At 43.9% G+C, this 15,744-nt stretch overlaps 1 protein-coding gene across 1 annotated transcript in view; it reads right to left on the bottom strand.

The window, feature by feature from the left end:
• The window catches only part of LOC132380273 (unconventional myosin-XV-like), a 909,717-nt gene that overhangs the window by 193,913 nt on the left and 700,060 nt on the right, over positions 1–15,744 (bottom strand). The window contains exons 29-30 of the mRNA XM_059949029.1: positions 10,226–10,294; positions 2,522–2,579 (exon numbers count right to left, since the gene is read on the bottom strand). Of these exons, the coding sequence (XP_059805012.1) occupies positions 2,522–2,579; positions 10,226–10,294 (127 nt within the window). The remainder of the gene's footprint in view (positions 1–2,521; positions 2,580–10,225; positions 10,295–15,744) is intronic.

Genomic DNA, 15,744 nt, shown 5'->3' with positions numbered 1-15,744 from the left:
ACACTGCAGTGCTGTCCAAATTCTCACAGAACTAAAGGGGGATGTTCCTGATAGCTGAGGACTGAAGAACCAGGATTACTGTCTCAGAACTTGGGGTGTGCCATAAAGAGCCCAGAGAGTGGTGAACCTGTGGAATTCTCCACAGCAATTGTCTGTGAAGGTCAAGTTAATAATTATAGTTAAGAATGAGGTAAATATATTCCTCAATGCCAAAGGGATCAAAGGACATGGGGAGGTGAGAAGAGACAATAAAATGTTGGACTATTGTTGATCATGTGGAAGCATGCAGTAGAACCCAAATGAATGGCCAAATCCAGCTCCTGTCTCCCACACTGCTGTGCTTTCATATACACAGATTCAGAGACCTGGGTTCAATACTGACATCCGGGGCTGTGCGCATGAAACTTGCACATTCTCCCTGTAACTGTTAATAAAACCATTTTCCTCCAGCTGTTCTGCTTTCATCACATCCCAAAGATGAATAGGTTAGAAGGTTAATTGACTACTGTACTGGATTAATGGAGGATCAGTGTGAAATGACTGAGAGCTGAGGAGGACTCAATGGGCAGAAGAACACATCTCCTTTCTGTATCTCTCCATGACTCCGACACAATTGCACGGTGACCAAGGATGGGAAATGAATTTTCTTGGATAATTGCCATTTCAGGAGGAGACACAGAAAACCAAAGAAGGTGGGGTGGTTCCATAAATAAAAGGTGATATCAGTGTGGTATGGAATGATATTGCATCAGAACAAGCTGTTAGAATCAGTAGAGATAAGAAACAAAAATAGAAAGAAGTCATCATTGGGTGTGTGGTTTATGAATCCTTGAATAGTATCTATTTGTCTGATTTTTGAATTTCTCCCAATTATGACCGAAGCCTTTCAACCCCAAACAACACTGTTTCTCCTATCTGCCCTACAGAAGGATATGGGTATTTTCATACATGTAACACAGTATGTTAATAGAGAACACCATTAATTAGGTAGGCAGTTAGAATACTGGCCTTGAGTACAAAAGGTGTGGAGTGTAACAGTCGGGAAGCCCTTCTGCAGCTGTTGAGAGCATACCCGGGTACTGCTCACAGTTTTGGGCTGTGTGTTTAAGGAGGAATATATTTGTATCAGGAGCAAATCAAACCAGGCTGTCTGAGTCATGAAATCATACAGCACCCTACCCTTCCAAACCTTCCACCCTCTGTGTGAGAAAGTTACAGCTCATATCCCCCCCTTACTTTAAATCTATGCTCTCTAGTTTTGGACTCCCCTACCTTGGATGCCCCTCAAGATTCTATACTCCTCAGTGAGGTCACACCTCAGCCTCTTATGCTTCAAGAGACAAATGTCCTGGCCTATCTAGCCTCGCCTTATAACTCAAAAACTCAAAATCTCCTGTCCCGTTGAAGTATTCGTAAGTCTATTTTTATACCCTTTCCAGTTTAATGTCATCCTTTCAGAACTGTACACATTATTCGTGATGTAGTCTCACCAATACCTTGTATAGCTGTAACAACACAGCCAGTCTCCTGTACCCAATACCTGAACGATGAATACCCAACACCTTCGCGACCCAGACTAGCTGTTTTCCCACTTTCAAGGAACTATGACTTGCACCCCTCTGTTCTACAACACTCCCCAGGGCCCTACCATTTACTGTGCAAGTCCTTCTGTGGTTTGTCTTAAAAGTGCAAAATCTCACTTTAAACTCATCTGCCATTCCTTGGCCCAACACCTCAGTTGATCAAGATCCCATTGTGGTTTTGAGCTAAATTGCTGACTGGAACATTTTAAAGAGCAGCTAATAATCAACCACATAGCTCTGGGCCAGGACACAGGCATTGCTCAGGTGAAGACTTTAGAAAACAAGTGGGCTTTTGTGACAGTCCAATAATTTCATGGTCATCCTGACTGAGTATACCTGCTAATACCAGGATTTTAAAATCTCTTGAATTTAAGTTCTCAAGTGCTGTGGTGGGATTTGAGCTTCCCTTCTGGACTAACAGCAGACATTTCTGGAAGCATGTGGAGACCCCAGTGAGAACAATCAATAGGACTGTCTGCTGTTGCTGAGTGGACACAGAAAGGAGAAGGGAGCTGCTCCCGGGGGAGGCATGAGCTGGCTGCCTGGTGCTATTGGGAGCAGGAATGTTTTCAGGGGTTGCTGTATATAGAGGGAAGGTTCCAGAACGAGAGAGAAGAAGATGCTTGGGTGGAGTGCTCATGCTAAGGAATCATCAGAAAGGGATGATCTAAGCATGGTACCACTGAGCAGAGTGTCACGTGTGAGAACCTCTCTCTAGGTGATGCGGAGGAACTGTCCACTGCATCAAAGACAAATCTTTAACAGCATTAATTAGCATTGATTTATTTTGAGTTTGGGTGCAGGAACTGGATCAGCACCAACAAACTCATTCATAGCCAGGAGAAAGAGGAATCAATTGTCCAACAGTCTGGGTTGGATATGTGAAAGAGTGCTTCAAGAATTCCCCCCCACCTGCCCCAAAATTTACACACACTTACCTTCAGCAAGCTGTAACTGAGCAGCCAACTTTGCTGGGATCTCAAGCAGGCCAGCTTCCTATTGAAGGAAAAGGCAAGACATTAGCTGATGGTCTTTGTGAAAGGAGATGTTTGTGGGTGTAGCCCACTGTAGAGTGTTCAGGAATGTGCAGGCATCTTGAATAGTCTTGTTGAAGGAGCATCTCAATAAGAGATGGCACATGGATGGTGACATTCTGCTTGTAGCTATTCGACTGAGTAATACTGACTAGATGCTATTTGACATTATTTATTTTCAGGATTTTCATGAGCTTGTGGAGATGACATATCACAACTATGTCGTTTTTCTGCCTGAAAATTACTAGCCAGCACTGTTGCTGATAACTGGGCAGTCTTTCTAAGGTTGGTTTTGCCCGAGGAGGTATTTGTAGCTGATTCTCAGCCCTTGGACTGTGCTGAATGACTGGGTCCCAGTTACTTGTCTGCTTTAATGCTCTGACCCGCACATATGGGCTCCGGCCAAAATCCAGCCTCACAATCCTGAAATCAAACAGAGAGTGCCAAAGAACGGCTGGAAGTGAGTCCAGGAGAGGGGCTAGAAATGTGAGCAAGAGTGAGACCAGGGTCAGGTTGAAGAGGGGTTGGGAATTCTGGGAGCAATAGGGTACAAAATGGTACTAGGATAAGCAGGGTTGGGATCAGGAGGGTGGGAAAACAGAAATAAGGCCAGTAGCAGCATCTATCAAGAATGAATTAATCTTCTTATGAGGAACAATTTCTCCTTCAACTTCATTCACATTTTTCAGATCAAAAGTACTGCTTCCTGCATCCATACAAAACCAAAAATGTTGTTAGCAATATGGATGCCATTTTTAATCCTGCTCACAGTTTCATCCATCTCTGTCTCAGGAGACAGGTTCATGACAAATATCCACTGCAAGCCCACAGTTAAACTGACTACACTTCTTTGCATCCTGGCTCCTGTAAGGGCTCCATTCTATTCTTGTAGTTCCTCAATCTCCATTGTATCTGTTTCAAGGAAAACTTTCCACAGAGTTGTTCCTGAAATGCCTTCTTCCTGAATGTGACTTCCTTTTAACTCTTGACCACATCTCTTCTGTTTCCTGCATTTCTGCTCTCATGTATTCTTTTCCAGGTTAGAACAAGGAAAAAGTTACCCTGGTTCTTTTCTTCCACCGATTAGTCTCCCAATTCAATAGATTTGCAACTTCCATAGCTTTGCCAAGACTCCACCACCTGATATCTCCTTCCCATTAGTATCCTGAAGGAGACATTCCTTTGATGACTGCAGTCTGCTCCTCCATCCTCACCAACTATTCCTCTTCTCATGGCATGTTTCATCCCAACCTCTGGAGATCCATCACCTTTCACCTTTATCCTTCCCAGATTTTCCAGGTGTATTAGTGACTTACTTGCACCCTTTCTGATCTAGTGTACTGCATTCAGAACTCCCTGTGTGGTCTCCTCTGTATATTGGTTGATTCTAATGAAGACGCACTTACATTCAATTTGCAAAGACAGAATTTGAGCTCCTGGGTGCCTCTGGCTCGGACATATCTGGCTGTGGCTTCCCGAACTTGTACTGCCTGAGGAACAACACCTCAAATTCTGAGCAAGCATCTTGCAAACTTCCAGTCTCAGCACAGTCACTGCATCAAAAATGACCAATTCTGTTGTAACACTATAACACTGATAATATATCAGTTATCTGTCTTTACAAGCTCAGTCTAAATTACTGAGCATATGAATAATCTTACTTTCAGTTTTGATTCCCTGAAATAGCTTGGAGCTCTTTGCTTCGTTTGTTTTCTCTCCATTTTAACTACCCTCATTAATCTATTGTATAGCTGAATAAACAGCGCTTCACCATGGAAACTCAGGCTTCACCCAATCTGATGCACCATCAATAACTCACCCTGAGACATAAAGGCGAGATATCGGCATTTATTGACTGGAAGAAGGAACCAGCAGTGGTTGACCACCATACTACATCCTGGAGACTGAGAGGCTGGGCTCAGGCCTCAATCGCCTTTATACAGGGGTCTGTGGGAGGAGCCACAGGAGCAGTCAGCAGGGGGCGTGTCCAGACAGGTATACGTAGTTCACCACACAATCACAGACATCTCTTTTGCCCCATCCATCTCTTCTCACCCTCTTGGCAATTTAAAACTAACTTGTTTTCCTACCCTTCCAATTCTGACAAACAACCATTAACCCTGAATCCTGAATTATTTAGACCAAAAAACATAGGAGCAGAATTTTGTTCCATTAAGTCTGCTTCATCATTTCATCATGGCTGATCCATTTCCCTCACAACTCCATTCTCCTGACTTCACCCATGTCCTGACTAATCAAGAACCTATTGTCCACCTTAACTACATCCAATGACTTGTCTCCACAGCTGCCTGTGGCAATGAATTCCACAGATACACCACCCTCTTACTAAAGAAATTTGTCATCTCCATTCTAAATGGACATCCCTCTATTCTAAGTCTGTGCACCCCGGTCTTAGACTCTCCCACCATAGGAAACATCTTCTCCATATACGCTCCATTGAAGCATTTCACCATTCGATAGGTTTCAATAAGATCCCCTCTCATTCGTCTAGATTCCAGCAAGTAAAGGCCCAGAGCCATCAATCACTTCTCATACGATAAGCCTTTTTGTTCTCAGAATCATTCCCATAAACCTTCTCCAATTTCAAGCACATCCTTTCTTAAATAATGGGCCAAAAACTACTCACAACACTCCAAGTGAGGTGTCACCAGTGCCTTACAGAGCCTTAACATAACATTCTTGATTTTATATTCCAGTCCTCTCAAAATGGATGCTAACATTGTATTTACCTTTCTCACTACCAACTCAACCTGAAAATTAACTTCTAGGGAATGCTGTATGAGGACTCCCAAGTCCCTTTGCACCTCAGATTTTGAATTTTCTCCCCATTTAGAAAATAGTCTGTGCTTTTATTCCTTCTACCAAAGTGCATGACCATACACCTACCAACACTGTATTCCATCTGCCACTTCTTTGCTCATTTTCCTAATCTAAGTTCTTTTGTAGGCTCCCTGCTTCCTCAACACTACCTGCCCCTCTACCTATCTTTGTCTTGTTCACAAAGCCATAAATTCTGTCATTCAAATCATCGGCGGTGGTGTTAGCTGTGAGGAGGATGCTAAGAGGATGCAGGGTGACTTGGATAGGTTAGGTGAGTGGGCAAATTCATGGCAGATGCAATTTAATGTGGATAAATGTGAGGTTATCCACTTTGGTTGCAAGAACACGGAAACAGATTATTATCTGAACGGTGGCTGATTAGGAAAAGGGGAGATGCAACGAGACCTGGGTGTCATTGTACACCAGTCATTGAAGGTGGGCATGCAGGTACAGCAGGTGGTGAAAAAGGCAAATGGTATGTTGGCATTCATAGCAAAAGGATTCGAGTACAGGAGCAGGGAGGTTCTGCTGCAGTTGTACAAGGCCTTGGTGAGACCGCACCCAGAATATTGTGTGCAGTTTTGGTCCCCTAATCTGAGGAAAGACATTCTTGCCATAGAGGGAGTACAAAGAAGGTTCACCAGATTTATTCCTGGGATGGCAGGACTTTCATATGAAGAAAGACTGGATCGACTAGGCTTATACTCACTGGAATTTAGAAGATTGAGGGGGGAATCTTATTGAAACATATAAAATTCTAAAGGGATTGAACAGGCTAGATGCAGGAAGATTGTTTCCGATGTTGGGGAAGTCCAGAACGAGGGGGTCGCAGTTTAAGGATAAAGGGGAAGCCTTTTAGGACCGAGATGAGGAAAAACTTCTTCACACAGAGAGTGGTGAATCTGTGGAATTCTCTGCCACAGGAAACAGTTGAGGCCGGTTCATTGGCTATATTTAAGAGGAAGTTAGATATGGCCCTTGTGGCTGAAGGGATCAGGGGGTATGGAGAGAAAGCAGGTACAGGGTTCTGAGTTGGACGATCAACCATGATCATACTGAACGGTGGTACAGGCTCGAAGGGCCGAATGGCCTACTCCTGCACCTATTTTCTATGTTTCTATCGACATACAATATTAGAAAGAAGCAGCCCCAACACCAACCCCTACAAAACACCATTAATCACCGACAGCCAATCAGAAAAGGCTCCCTTTATTCCCACTCTCTGCCTTCTCGTAATGCTCTATCCATGCTGGCATCTTTCCCGTATACCTTAGGGTCGTCTTCCCAAACACTGAGGTCAGGCTAGCTAATCAATTCTTGAAAGATTATTACTAATTAATAATTAATTAATTCTGATACTCTCTCAACAGATTCTGACTGAGTGTTTCCAGCTCTTTCTGTTTTCAGTCCAAAACTGAAAAACTCAGTGAGTCTTTGTGGACGTCAAGGGACAGTCGATGTTTCAGGATGAGACCCTGTATCAGGATTAAGAGGAGAGAAGGGTTATGGTCAGTATAATGAGGTGAGCAGGACCAATGAGGCAGTGACTGGGACTGGCAAGTGATAGAGGGATCCACATGAGGGGGGAGATGACGAACAGATGAAGCCAGGTGGAATGGAAGTGGAGAATGGAAAACTTTATGTTGTGTGCACTGACTGCCTTTCAGTCTCTGTCTCTACCTCTGAACTCCAGGTGAACCCTTCCCTCACCTGGCTCCATCTACTCATTATCCCCCTCTTTAGCCAGTTCAACGTGCCAGCTCTTTCATCACCCCTCCCCCTCGCCTCTTTATTCTGGAAATTTCCTCTTTACACTCTGACCTGATGAAAGGTCCAGACTTGAAACATTGACCATCCCTTCCCCTGTACAGATCAGAATCAGAATCAGGTTTAATATCACCATCATATGTCATGAACTTGGTTGTTTTGAGGCAGCAGTACATTGCAATACATAATAATAAAAAACTACAAATTACAGTAAGTATATAGCAAATTATATAAGTGGTGCAGAAAGAGAGCAGTAAGAAAAATAACCCTTCATCTGCTGAGTTGCTCCAGAAGCTTGCTATTTTTGCTCCAGATTCCAACACGTACAGTTTCTGATGGGGCAGCTTCTGTATTTACATTCAGTAACCACTTTATTAGGTACATTTGTACACCTGCTTGTTAATGCAAATATCTAATCAGCCAATCAGGTGGCATGCAGTCATAGTCAAGAGATTCAGTTGTTGTTCAGCCCAAACATTAGAATGGGGAAGAAATGCGATCCAAGTGACTTTGAATGTGGAATGATTGCTGGTGCCAGATGGGGTGATTTGAGTATCTCAGAAACTGCTGATCTCCTGGAATTCTCACAAACACCAGTGTCTAGAGTTTACAGAAAAAAAAAATTCCACCTACAGAACTGAGTGGCAGTTTTGTCGGTGGAAATGCCTTGTTAATGAGAGAAGTCAAAGGAGAATGGGCAGACTGGTTCAAACTGACTGGAAGGTGACAGTAACTCATCTAACCACACGTTACAACAGAGGTGTACAGAAGAAGCACTCTGAATGCACAACATATTGAACTTTGAAGTGGATGGGCTACAGCAGCTGAAGACCATACTGGGTTCCACTCTAAACTATTAGGTGCACTCCTGTACCTAATAAAGTGGCCACTGAGTGTGTATAAACTAGGTTGGTAGTTCAATGACTCCCCTCACTCATGGCCGTACACTCACTATCATTCACAACTAACACAGTACTGTCATCAGCATCTGTCCCAATCCTGAAGTCTACAGATCAGACCAAGGGGACCCTTCTTGGATCCTGAAGTCACCCAGTAGGATCAGATCATCTCTGATTGCCAGCATCGGTGTAGATGCAATCCTCAAGAAGTATGATTGGCAAAAAGGAAGTAAGAAAAACAAAATCCAGTCATTGCCAACAGCCAACAGCCCATTCCATCACAGAAGGAAGCACAGGACCTCATGACAACACCCTGATCCAAGCACTTGATTATATCAACACCAAAAAGTAGACTGCACAGATGACCTGGTTAATAGGCTGACAGGTACCGAAGGCTGCTGAATTCTCAGCCATGCTAAACTTGTTCAGTTACCTCCACTAACTGGGGCAATGGTTACAGTTTCAGCCTCCCCACAAAGATAACTCTCACTGACAGCCTGACGTTGCACATGCAGCGACAATAATGGCAAAGGTCTTTGACTCTCTGAACTCCACTTTATTTAACACCTGTAAGGAGATTCTTGCCACCTCCATCAGTAAATATCAGGACTGATTTTATTTTATTTAGAGATACAGGGCAGAAGAGACTCTTCCATCCCATACCAACCAGCATCCCACCTATTTAATCCTAGCCTAAGCACAAGACCATTTATAATGATCAATTAGCCTACTAACCAGTACATCCTTGGACTAGGGTAGAAAACTGGAGCACCCAGAGGAAAACCCATACAGTCACGGGGGAATGCACAAGTTCCTTGTGGATAGTGCTGGAATGGCCAAAGCTGTAAGACCGCTAACTACCACACCACCACGGCATCGTTAGCAGGTCCAGGAGGTAATTAGCAGCAGAAGCAAGTTGTTTTTGGATTGGAAACCTGAGCATATCTCAAGGAACCTGAAGACTGGGGTCCAAGAGATTCCCCCAAAGAACAGTTGAAGAGTGGGCAGAGTGCAGGAGGTGCAGCCACTCTCTGTAACCACAACATGCCAACAATTCAGTGCTCTCAGGGCCATCTGTGGCCCCAGGAATACCTGGCATCTTGCATCTGTTATGCTGGTCATTATGATCATGGCTGATCATTGAACTCAGCACCATTTTCTTGCCCCAACTGCACACCCTTTAAACTTCTTAAATATTTAAAGGCTTATTGTCACGTACACCAAATGCAATGAAATTCCTTGTTCGCAAGAGGAAAGACTATACACAGTGTTAATAAGTACAGATGTCAACACAAAATAACAGAAAGGTGCAGGAGCATAGTCATGAAAACAGAAATGCTAGGTGGAGATAACAGAATAACTGGGAGAGGAAGAATTAAGAGTTTGAGAATATGGTAGCACCACCGGGAAATGGGTATGAAATCTGTGGTGCAGAAGTGTGATAGCAAGATAGAAGCTGTTCTGAAGTCTTATCGACCGGGACTTCAAGCTCCTGTATCTTCTCGTAGAAGCAGGAGAAAGAAAAGGGAATAGTGGTGGGCATCCTAAAGCAATGCACCATGAAGATGAGCTGGATGAAAGGAAGTGATGAGCTTGTGACGGACTGGGCAGTGTTGATTACAGGTTTTGTCAGCCCACTGCCGTACCAGGCTCAGAAAAAACCGTCAGGACACCTTCAGTAGTGTGTCTGTCGAAGTTCAGGATAATTCTGGTGGACCACCAAAACTGGATGAAGTGAGGATGCTGCTGATATGGATGCCAAGAAATTTGAAGCTATCAACCACCTGTACAGCAGCTGAGTTAACGAGGACAGGGTTTGGTTCGCATCCCCAACCCCCTTCCTTAGGTCTACAATTAGCTCTTTTGTCTTCCTGTCATTAAGACTTGCTTGTTGTTTTGACATCATGACACAAAAGTATACCTCTGAGTTGAAAATGCTCAGTGACAGAGTAGTTAATTCCCTACACTCTGTATGACTAAATTTCTCATCACATCAGTCCTGAATGGCTGTTTGGTACTGTTTATAAAACACCCGCTGTCGTATTGTACAAAATGAAACAATAATTACTGTCGAGTTAGAAGAGAGACTCCACAAACTCACCATTCCCACTGCTCCTCCGTCTCTCCTGGTCCTTGAATATATTCGTTGGTGCCACGATATCTTGATTGGCTAAGGAAGAAGTCAGTCCCAGGTATCAGACTCTCACTGTCACACATCCAAGTGCCGTCACCCACTATTCCCTACCTATTTGTTTAATCCCTCTTTACTACCACCGCATTCCCTGCCTCCCTTCCATTCTCCTGGGGTGTGATACATTTGTGTTGCCACAGTCCAGTGCCTCACCCATCTCAGACTTTGACAAATTGTTCCACTGTGGAATGCATCATCTTAATGTTATTTTGAGGGATTGGCTTAGATCTTGACAACATTCTTCTTGGCTGAGTAATAAGGCAAATTGCAGAGTCTCCACACCTTCCCACCTGAGACCACCTCTTCACCTAGATCACAGTGGGATTTTCCTGCTGTGTCTGACTGAATTCACTTCACTTGCAATTTCAACATTCATACAACTGGATTAAATCCAGATAGTCTCCTTGACTCTTAGTCCCCTGTCTCCCATCTTCTCTGAAAATCAAGGGTAACAGACCCAACATGTTTTTCTGTTCACAGATGCTAATTGACCTACTGAATATTTCCAGCATTTTCTGCCTTTATCCCATCTTCTTCAATCCAGGCTACCTCTCAACAATGTAGGGAGTGAAATCACTTGTATTATACACCACAAATAAGTTCAGCGTATATCTAAATATAGATTGAGGTCCTCAAACTCAAATCCTTCACAAAGTTCCTGCTTTGCTCAAATGTCAGGATTAAACAACAGAACATTTAATCAGTTCTGGCCAAGATCTCGGGGAGGGCAGCAAACTCTGCCTCAGCTCCTACATCCTCTCAGTAACAGCCCAAGCATCAACTGTCAGATTCCATTTACCTGATTCCTCCTTTTTTACTGTTTTAATGAGATTTCCTTCAGCTCTGACCCAGCGGGGAATGCATTCCTTCTGCACTGTGCTTGTGATCAGTTTCTGTAGAAGGTGTGCGTTCATTAATGTATCAAAGTCCATACAAAAAAAAGGCAAGATTTACTGCAGTTGAACTTTGTCCAGCATCATTCTCAGTGTATGTAATGTGCAGCTTCTCAGACTCTGCCCTAGCAAAAAACATGGCCACTCCCTGACCCATGGAGTGACAGAGCTGATCACCTACAACTGAGCAGTCACATGATGTGCCTGCAGAATAGAGACTCCACCTTCATATAGTACACCTATTTCCCTGTTCCCAGCCCCAGGTCCCTTACTGCTATTACACAACAGTCACACAGTTATACAGTAGGGTAAAAAGCCCTTTGGATCAGCCTGCCCATGTCAACCAAGTTTCTATCTCTGCCAGTCACACTTCACTGCATTTGGCCCATTTCCCTCTAAAACTTTCCCATTCATTTACCATGCAAATGTCATTTTTACTTAATTTTATCCACCTCAATTACTCTGGTGGCCATATGTATACCACCCTCTGTGCAAAAATGTTGTCCATCAGGTTCCTTTTAAATATTTCCCTCTCACCATAACTCTGTGTCCTCTAGTTTTAGACTCCCCAATCTAGGAAACAAAAGCTGTGTCTGTTCACCTTATCTCACCCCTCATGATTTTATAAATCTCAATAAAGCCATCCCTCAGTCTCCGCTGCTCTGGCAGGAAACAATCTCTGTCTAACTCCAAGCCTCCAGATCCAGTAACATTCTCGTAATCATTTTTCTGCATAGACTGCGGTTAAGTTGCTGAATTCAGTCCCACGAAGAAAGGTGGGAATTTAAATTCAAGCTGAGAGAACAGGGAGAGGCCCTTCTGCCCACAATGTTGCACTGAACTAAGTAAATTAGTAATCAAGTGTTGCACTAAACTAATCCTTTCTGCTTACTGGACATGATGCCCATATCCTTCCATTTCCTGCACCATCATGTGCCTATTTAAGAGCTCTTGAATGCCCCTACTGTATTTGCCTCCACCATATCACCACCTCAGGCAGTGCATTCCAGGCTCCCACCTCTCTCTGTGTAAGAAAACTTACCACACATCTTTGAATTCACCCTCTCTTATTTTAAATGCATGCCCTTTGGAATTAATCAATAAATCCTGAGACAAAGATACTGGCCGTCCATGCCTCTTATAATATTATAAACCTTTATCACATCTCCCCGAAGCCTCAGATGCTCCAGAGAAAACAACCCAATTTTGTCCAACATCTCATTTCAGCATATGCTCTCAAAACCAGGCAGCATCCTGATAAACCTCTTCTGCACCTCTCCAAAGCCTCAGCAAGAATTGAATGCAGTCCTCCAAATAAGCCTAACTAGTGTTTTATAAAGCTGCACTTCGGGAGGGTTTAAACTAATTAGCAAGGGGGATGGGACCCGGAGCGATAGAGCAGTGAAAGAAGTGCATGGAGTAAAGTCAGATCTGACACACAGAGAGGCTTTGAGGAAAGAGCAGCAGAATATAGGGTATAAAGGTAGTAAGGTAGAAGGGCTAAAGTGTGTGTGCTTCAATGCAAGAAGTATCAGGAACAAAGGTGATGAACTGAGAGCTTGGATACACATATGGAATTATGATGTAGTGGCCATTACAGAGACTTGGTTGGCACCAGGGTGGGAATGGATTCTCAATATTCCTGGATTTCAGTGCTTTAAAAGGGATAGAGAGGGGGGGAAAGGGGAGGAGGGGTGGTATTACTTGTCAGGGATACTATTACAGCTACAGAAAGAGCAGGTAATTTAGCAGGATCCTCTTCTGGGTCAGTATGGGTGGAGGTCAGGGACAGGAAGGGAGCAGTTACTCTACTGGGGGTATTCTATAGGCCCCCTGGTAGCAGCAGAGATACCGAGGAGCAGATTGGGAGGCAGATTTTGGAAAGGTGCAAAAATAACAGGGTTGTTATCATGGGTGACTTTAACTTCCCTAATATTGATTGGCACCTGATTAATTCCAAGGGTTTAGATGTGGCAGAGTTTGTTAAGTGTGTCCAGGATGGATTCCTGTCACAGTATGTTGACAGGCCGACTAGGGGGAATGCCATACTAGATCTAGTATTAGGTACGAACTGGGTCAGGTCACAGATCTGTCAGTGGGTGAGCATCTGGGGGACAGTGATCACCGCTCCCTGGCCTTTAGCATTATCATGGAAAAGGATAGAATCAGAGAAGACAGGAAATTTTTTAATTGGGGAAGGGCAAAATATGAGGCTATAAGGCTAGAACTTGTGGGTGTGAATTGGGATGATGTTTTCGCAGGGACATGTGGTCGATGTTTAAGGATCTCTTGCAGGATGTTAGGGCTAAATTTGTCCCGGTGAAGAAGATCAAGAATGGTAGGGTGAAGGAACCATGGGTGACAAGTGAAGTGAAAAATCTAGTTAGGTAGAAGAAGGCAGCATACATGAGGTTTAGGAAACAAGGATCAGATGGGTCTATTGAGGAATACAGGGTAACAAGAAAGGTTAAAAGGGGCTGAGAAGAACAAGAGGGGGCATGAGAAGGCCCTGGCGAGTAGGGTAAAGGAAAACCCTAAGGCATTCTTCAATTATGTGAAGAACAAAAGGATGACAAGAGTAAAGGTAGGACCGATTAGAGATAAAAGTGGGAAGATGTGCCTGGAGGCTGTGGAAGTGAGCGAGGTCCTCAATGAATACTTCTCTTCGGTATTCACCACTGAGAGGGAACTTGATGACGGTGAGGACAATATGAGTGAGGTTGATGTTCTGGAGCATGTTGATATTAAGGGAGAGGAAGTGTTAGAGTTGTTAAAATACAATAGGATGGATAAGTCCCCGGGACCTGACGGTATATTCCCCAGGCTGCTCCATGAGGCAAGGGAAGAGATTGCTGAGCCTCTGGCTAGGATCTTTATGTCCTCCTTGTCCATGGAATGGTACCGGAGGATTGGAGGGAGGCAAATGTTGTCCCCTTGTTCAAAAAAGGTAGTAGGGATAGTCCAGGTAATTATAGACCAGTGAGCCTTATATCTGTGGTGGGAAAGCTGTTGGAAAAGATTCTTAGAGATAGGATCTATGGGCATTTAGAGAATCATGGTCTGATCAGGGACAGTCAGTATGGCTTTGTGAAGGGCAGATCGTGCCTAACAAGCCTGATAGAGTCCTTTGAGGAAGTGACCAGGCATATAGATGAGGGTAGTGCAGTGGATGTGATCTACATGGATTTTAGTAAGGCATTTGACAAGGTTCCACACAGTAGGCTTATTCAGAAAGTCAGAAGGCAAGGGATCCAGGGAAATTTGGCCAGGTGGATTAAGAAATGGCTTGCCTGCAGAAGGCAGAGGGTCGTGGTGGAGGGAGTACATTCAGATTGGAGGGTTGTGACTAGTGGTGTCCCACAAGGATCTGTTCTGGGACCTCTACTTTTTGTGATTTTTATGAACGACCTGGATGTGGGGGTAGAAGGATGGGTTGGCAAGTTTGCAGACGACACAAAGATTGGTGGTGTTGTAGATAGTATAGAGGATTGTCGAAGATTGCAGAGAGACATTGATAAGATGCAGAAGTGGGCTGAGAAGTGGCAGATGGAGTTCAACCCGGAGAAGTGTGAGGTGGTACACTTTGGAAGGACAAACTCCAAGGCAGAGTACAAAGTAAATGGCAGGATACTTGGTAATGTGGAGGAGCAGAGGGATCTGGGGGTACATGTCCACAGATCCCTGAAAGTTGCCTCACAGGTAGATAGGGTAGTTAAGAAAGCTTATGGAGTGTTAGCTTTCATAAGTGGAGGGATAGAGTTTGAGAGATGCAATGTAATGATGCAGCTCTATAAAACTCTAGTTAGGCCACACTTGGAGTACTATGTCCAGTTCTGGTAGCCTTACTATAGGAAGGATGTGGAAGCATTGGAAAGGGTACAGAGGAGATTTACCAGGATGCTGCCTGGTTTAGAGAGCATGGATTATGATCAGAGATTAAGGGAGCTAGGGCTTTATTTGCTGGAGAGAAGGAGGATGAGAGGAGACATGATAGAGGTGTACAAGATATTAAGAGGAATAGATATAATGGACAGCCAGAACCTCTTCCCCAGGGCACCACTGCTCAGTACAAGAGGACATGGCTTTAAGGTAAGGGGAGGGAAGTTCAAGGGAGATATTAGAGGAAGGCTTTTCACTCAGAGAGTGGTTGGTGCATAGAATGCACTGCCTGAGTCAGTGGTGGAGGCAGATACACTAGTGAAGTTTAAGAGACTACTAGACAGGTATATGGAGGAATTTAAGGTGGGGTGTTATATGGGAGGCAGGGTTTGAGGGTTGGCACAACATTGTGGGCTGAAGGGCCTGTAATGTGCTGTACTATTCTATGTTCTAAATTCACTCTTGAACTCAATTCCTTGATTAATAAAGACAAGCATGAATTTATGTCTTCTTTACTGCCCTATCAACCCAAGTAACCATTTTCAGGGAGCTAAGAGTTGGTGCCCTCATCAAAACTGTTAAGGATCCTGCCATTTAAAAGTGTACTATCTCTTCAGATTTGATCTCCCAAAGTGCAACAAATGTGGCTATTTCTCT

This window comes from Hypanus sabinus, chromosome 23, assembly GCF_030144855.1.
Source record: "Hypanus sabinus isolate sHypSab1 chromosome 23, sHypSab1.hap1, whole genome shotgun sequence".
Lineage (NCBI taxonomy): Eukaryota > Metazoa > Chordata > Chondrichthyes > Myliobatiformes > Dasyatidae > Hypanus > Hypanus sabinus.
The sequence above is the reverse complement of the archived record's forward strand: the minus strand, read 5'-3'. Positions and strand labels throughout refer to the sequence as shown.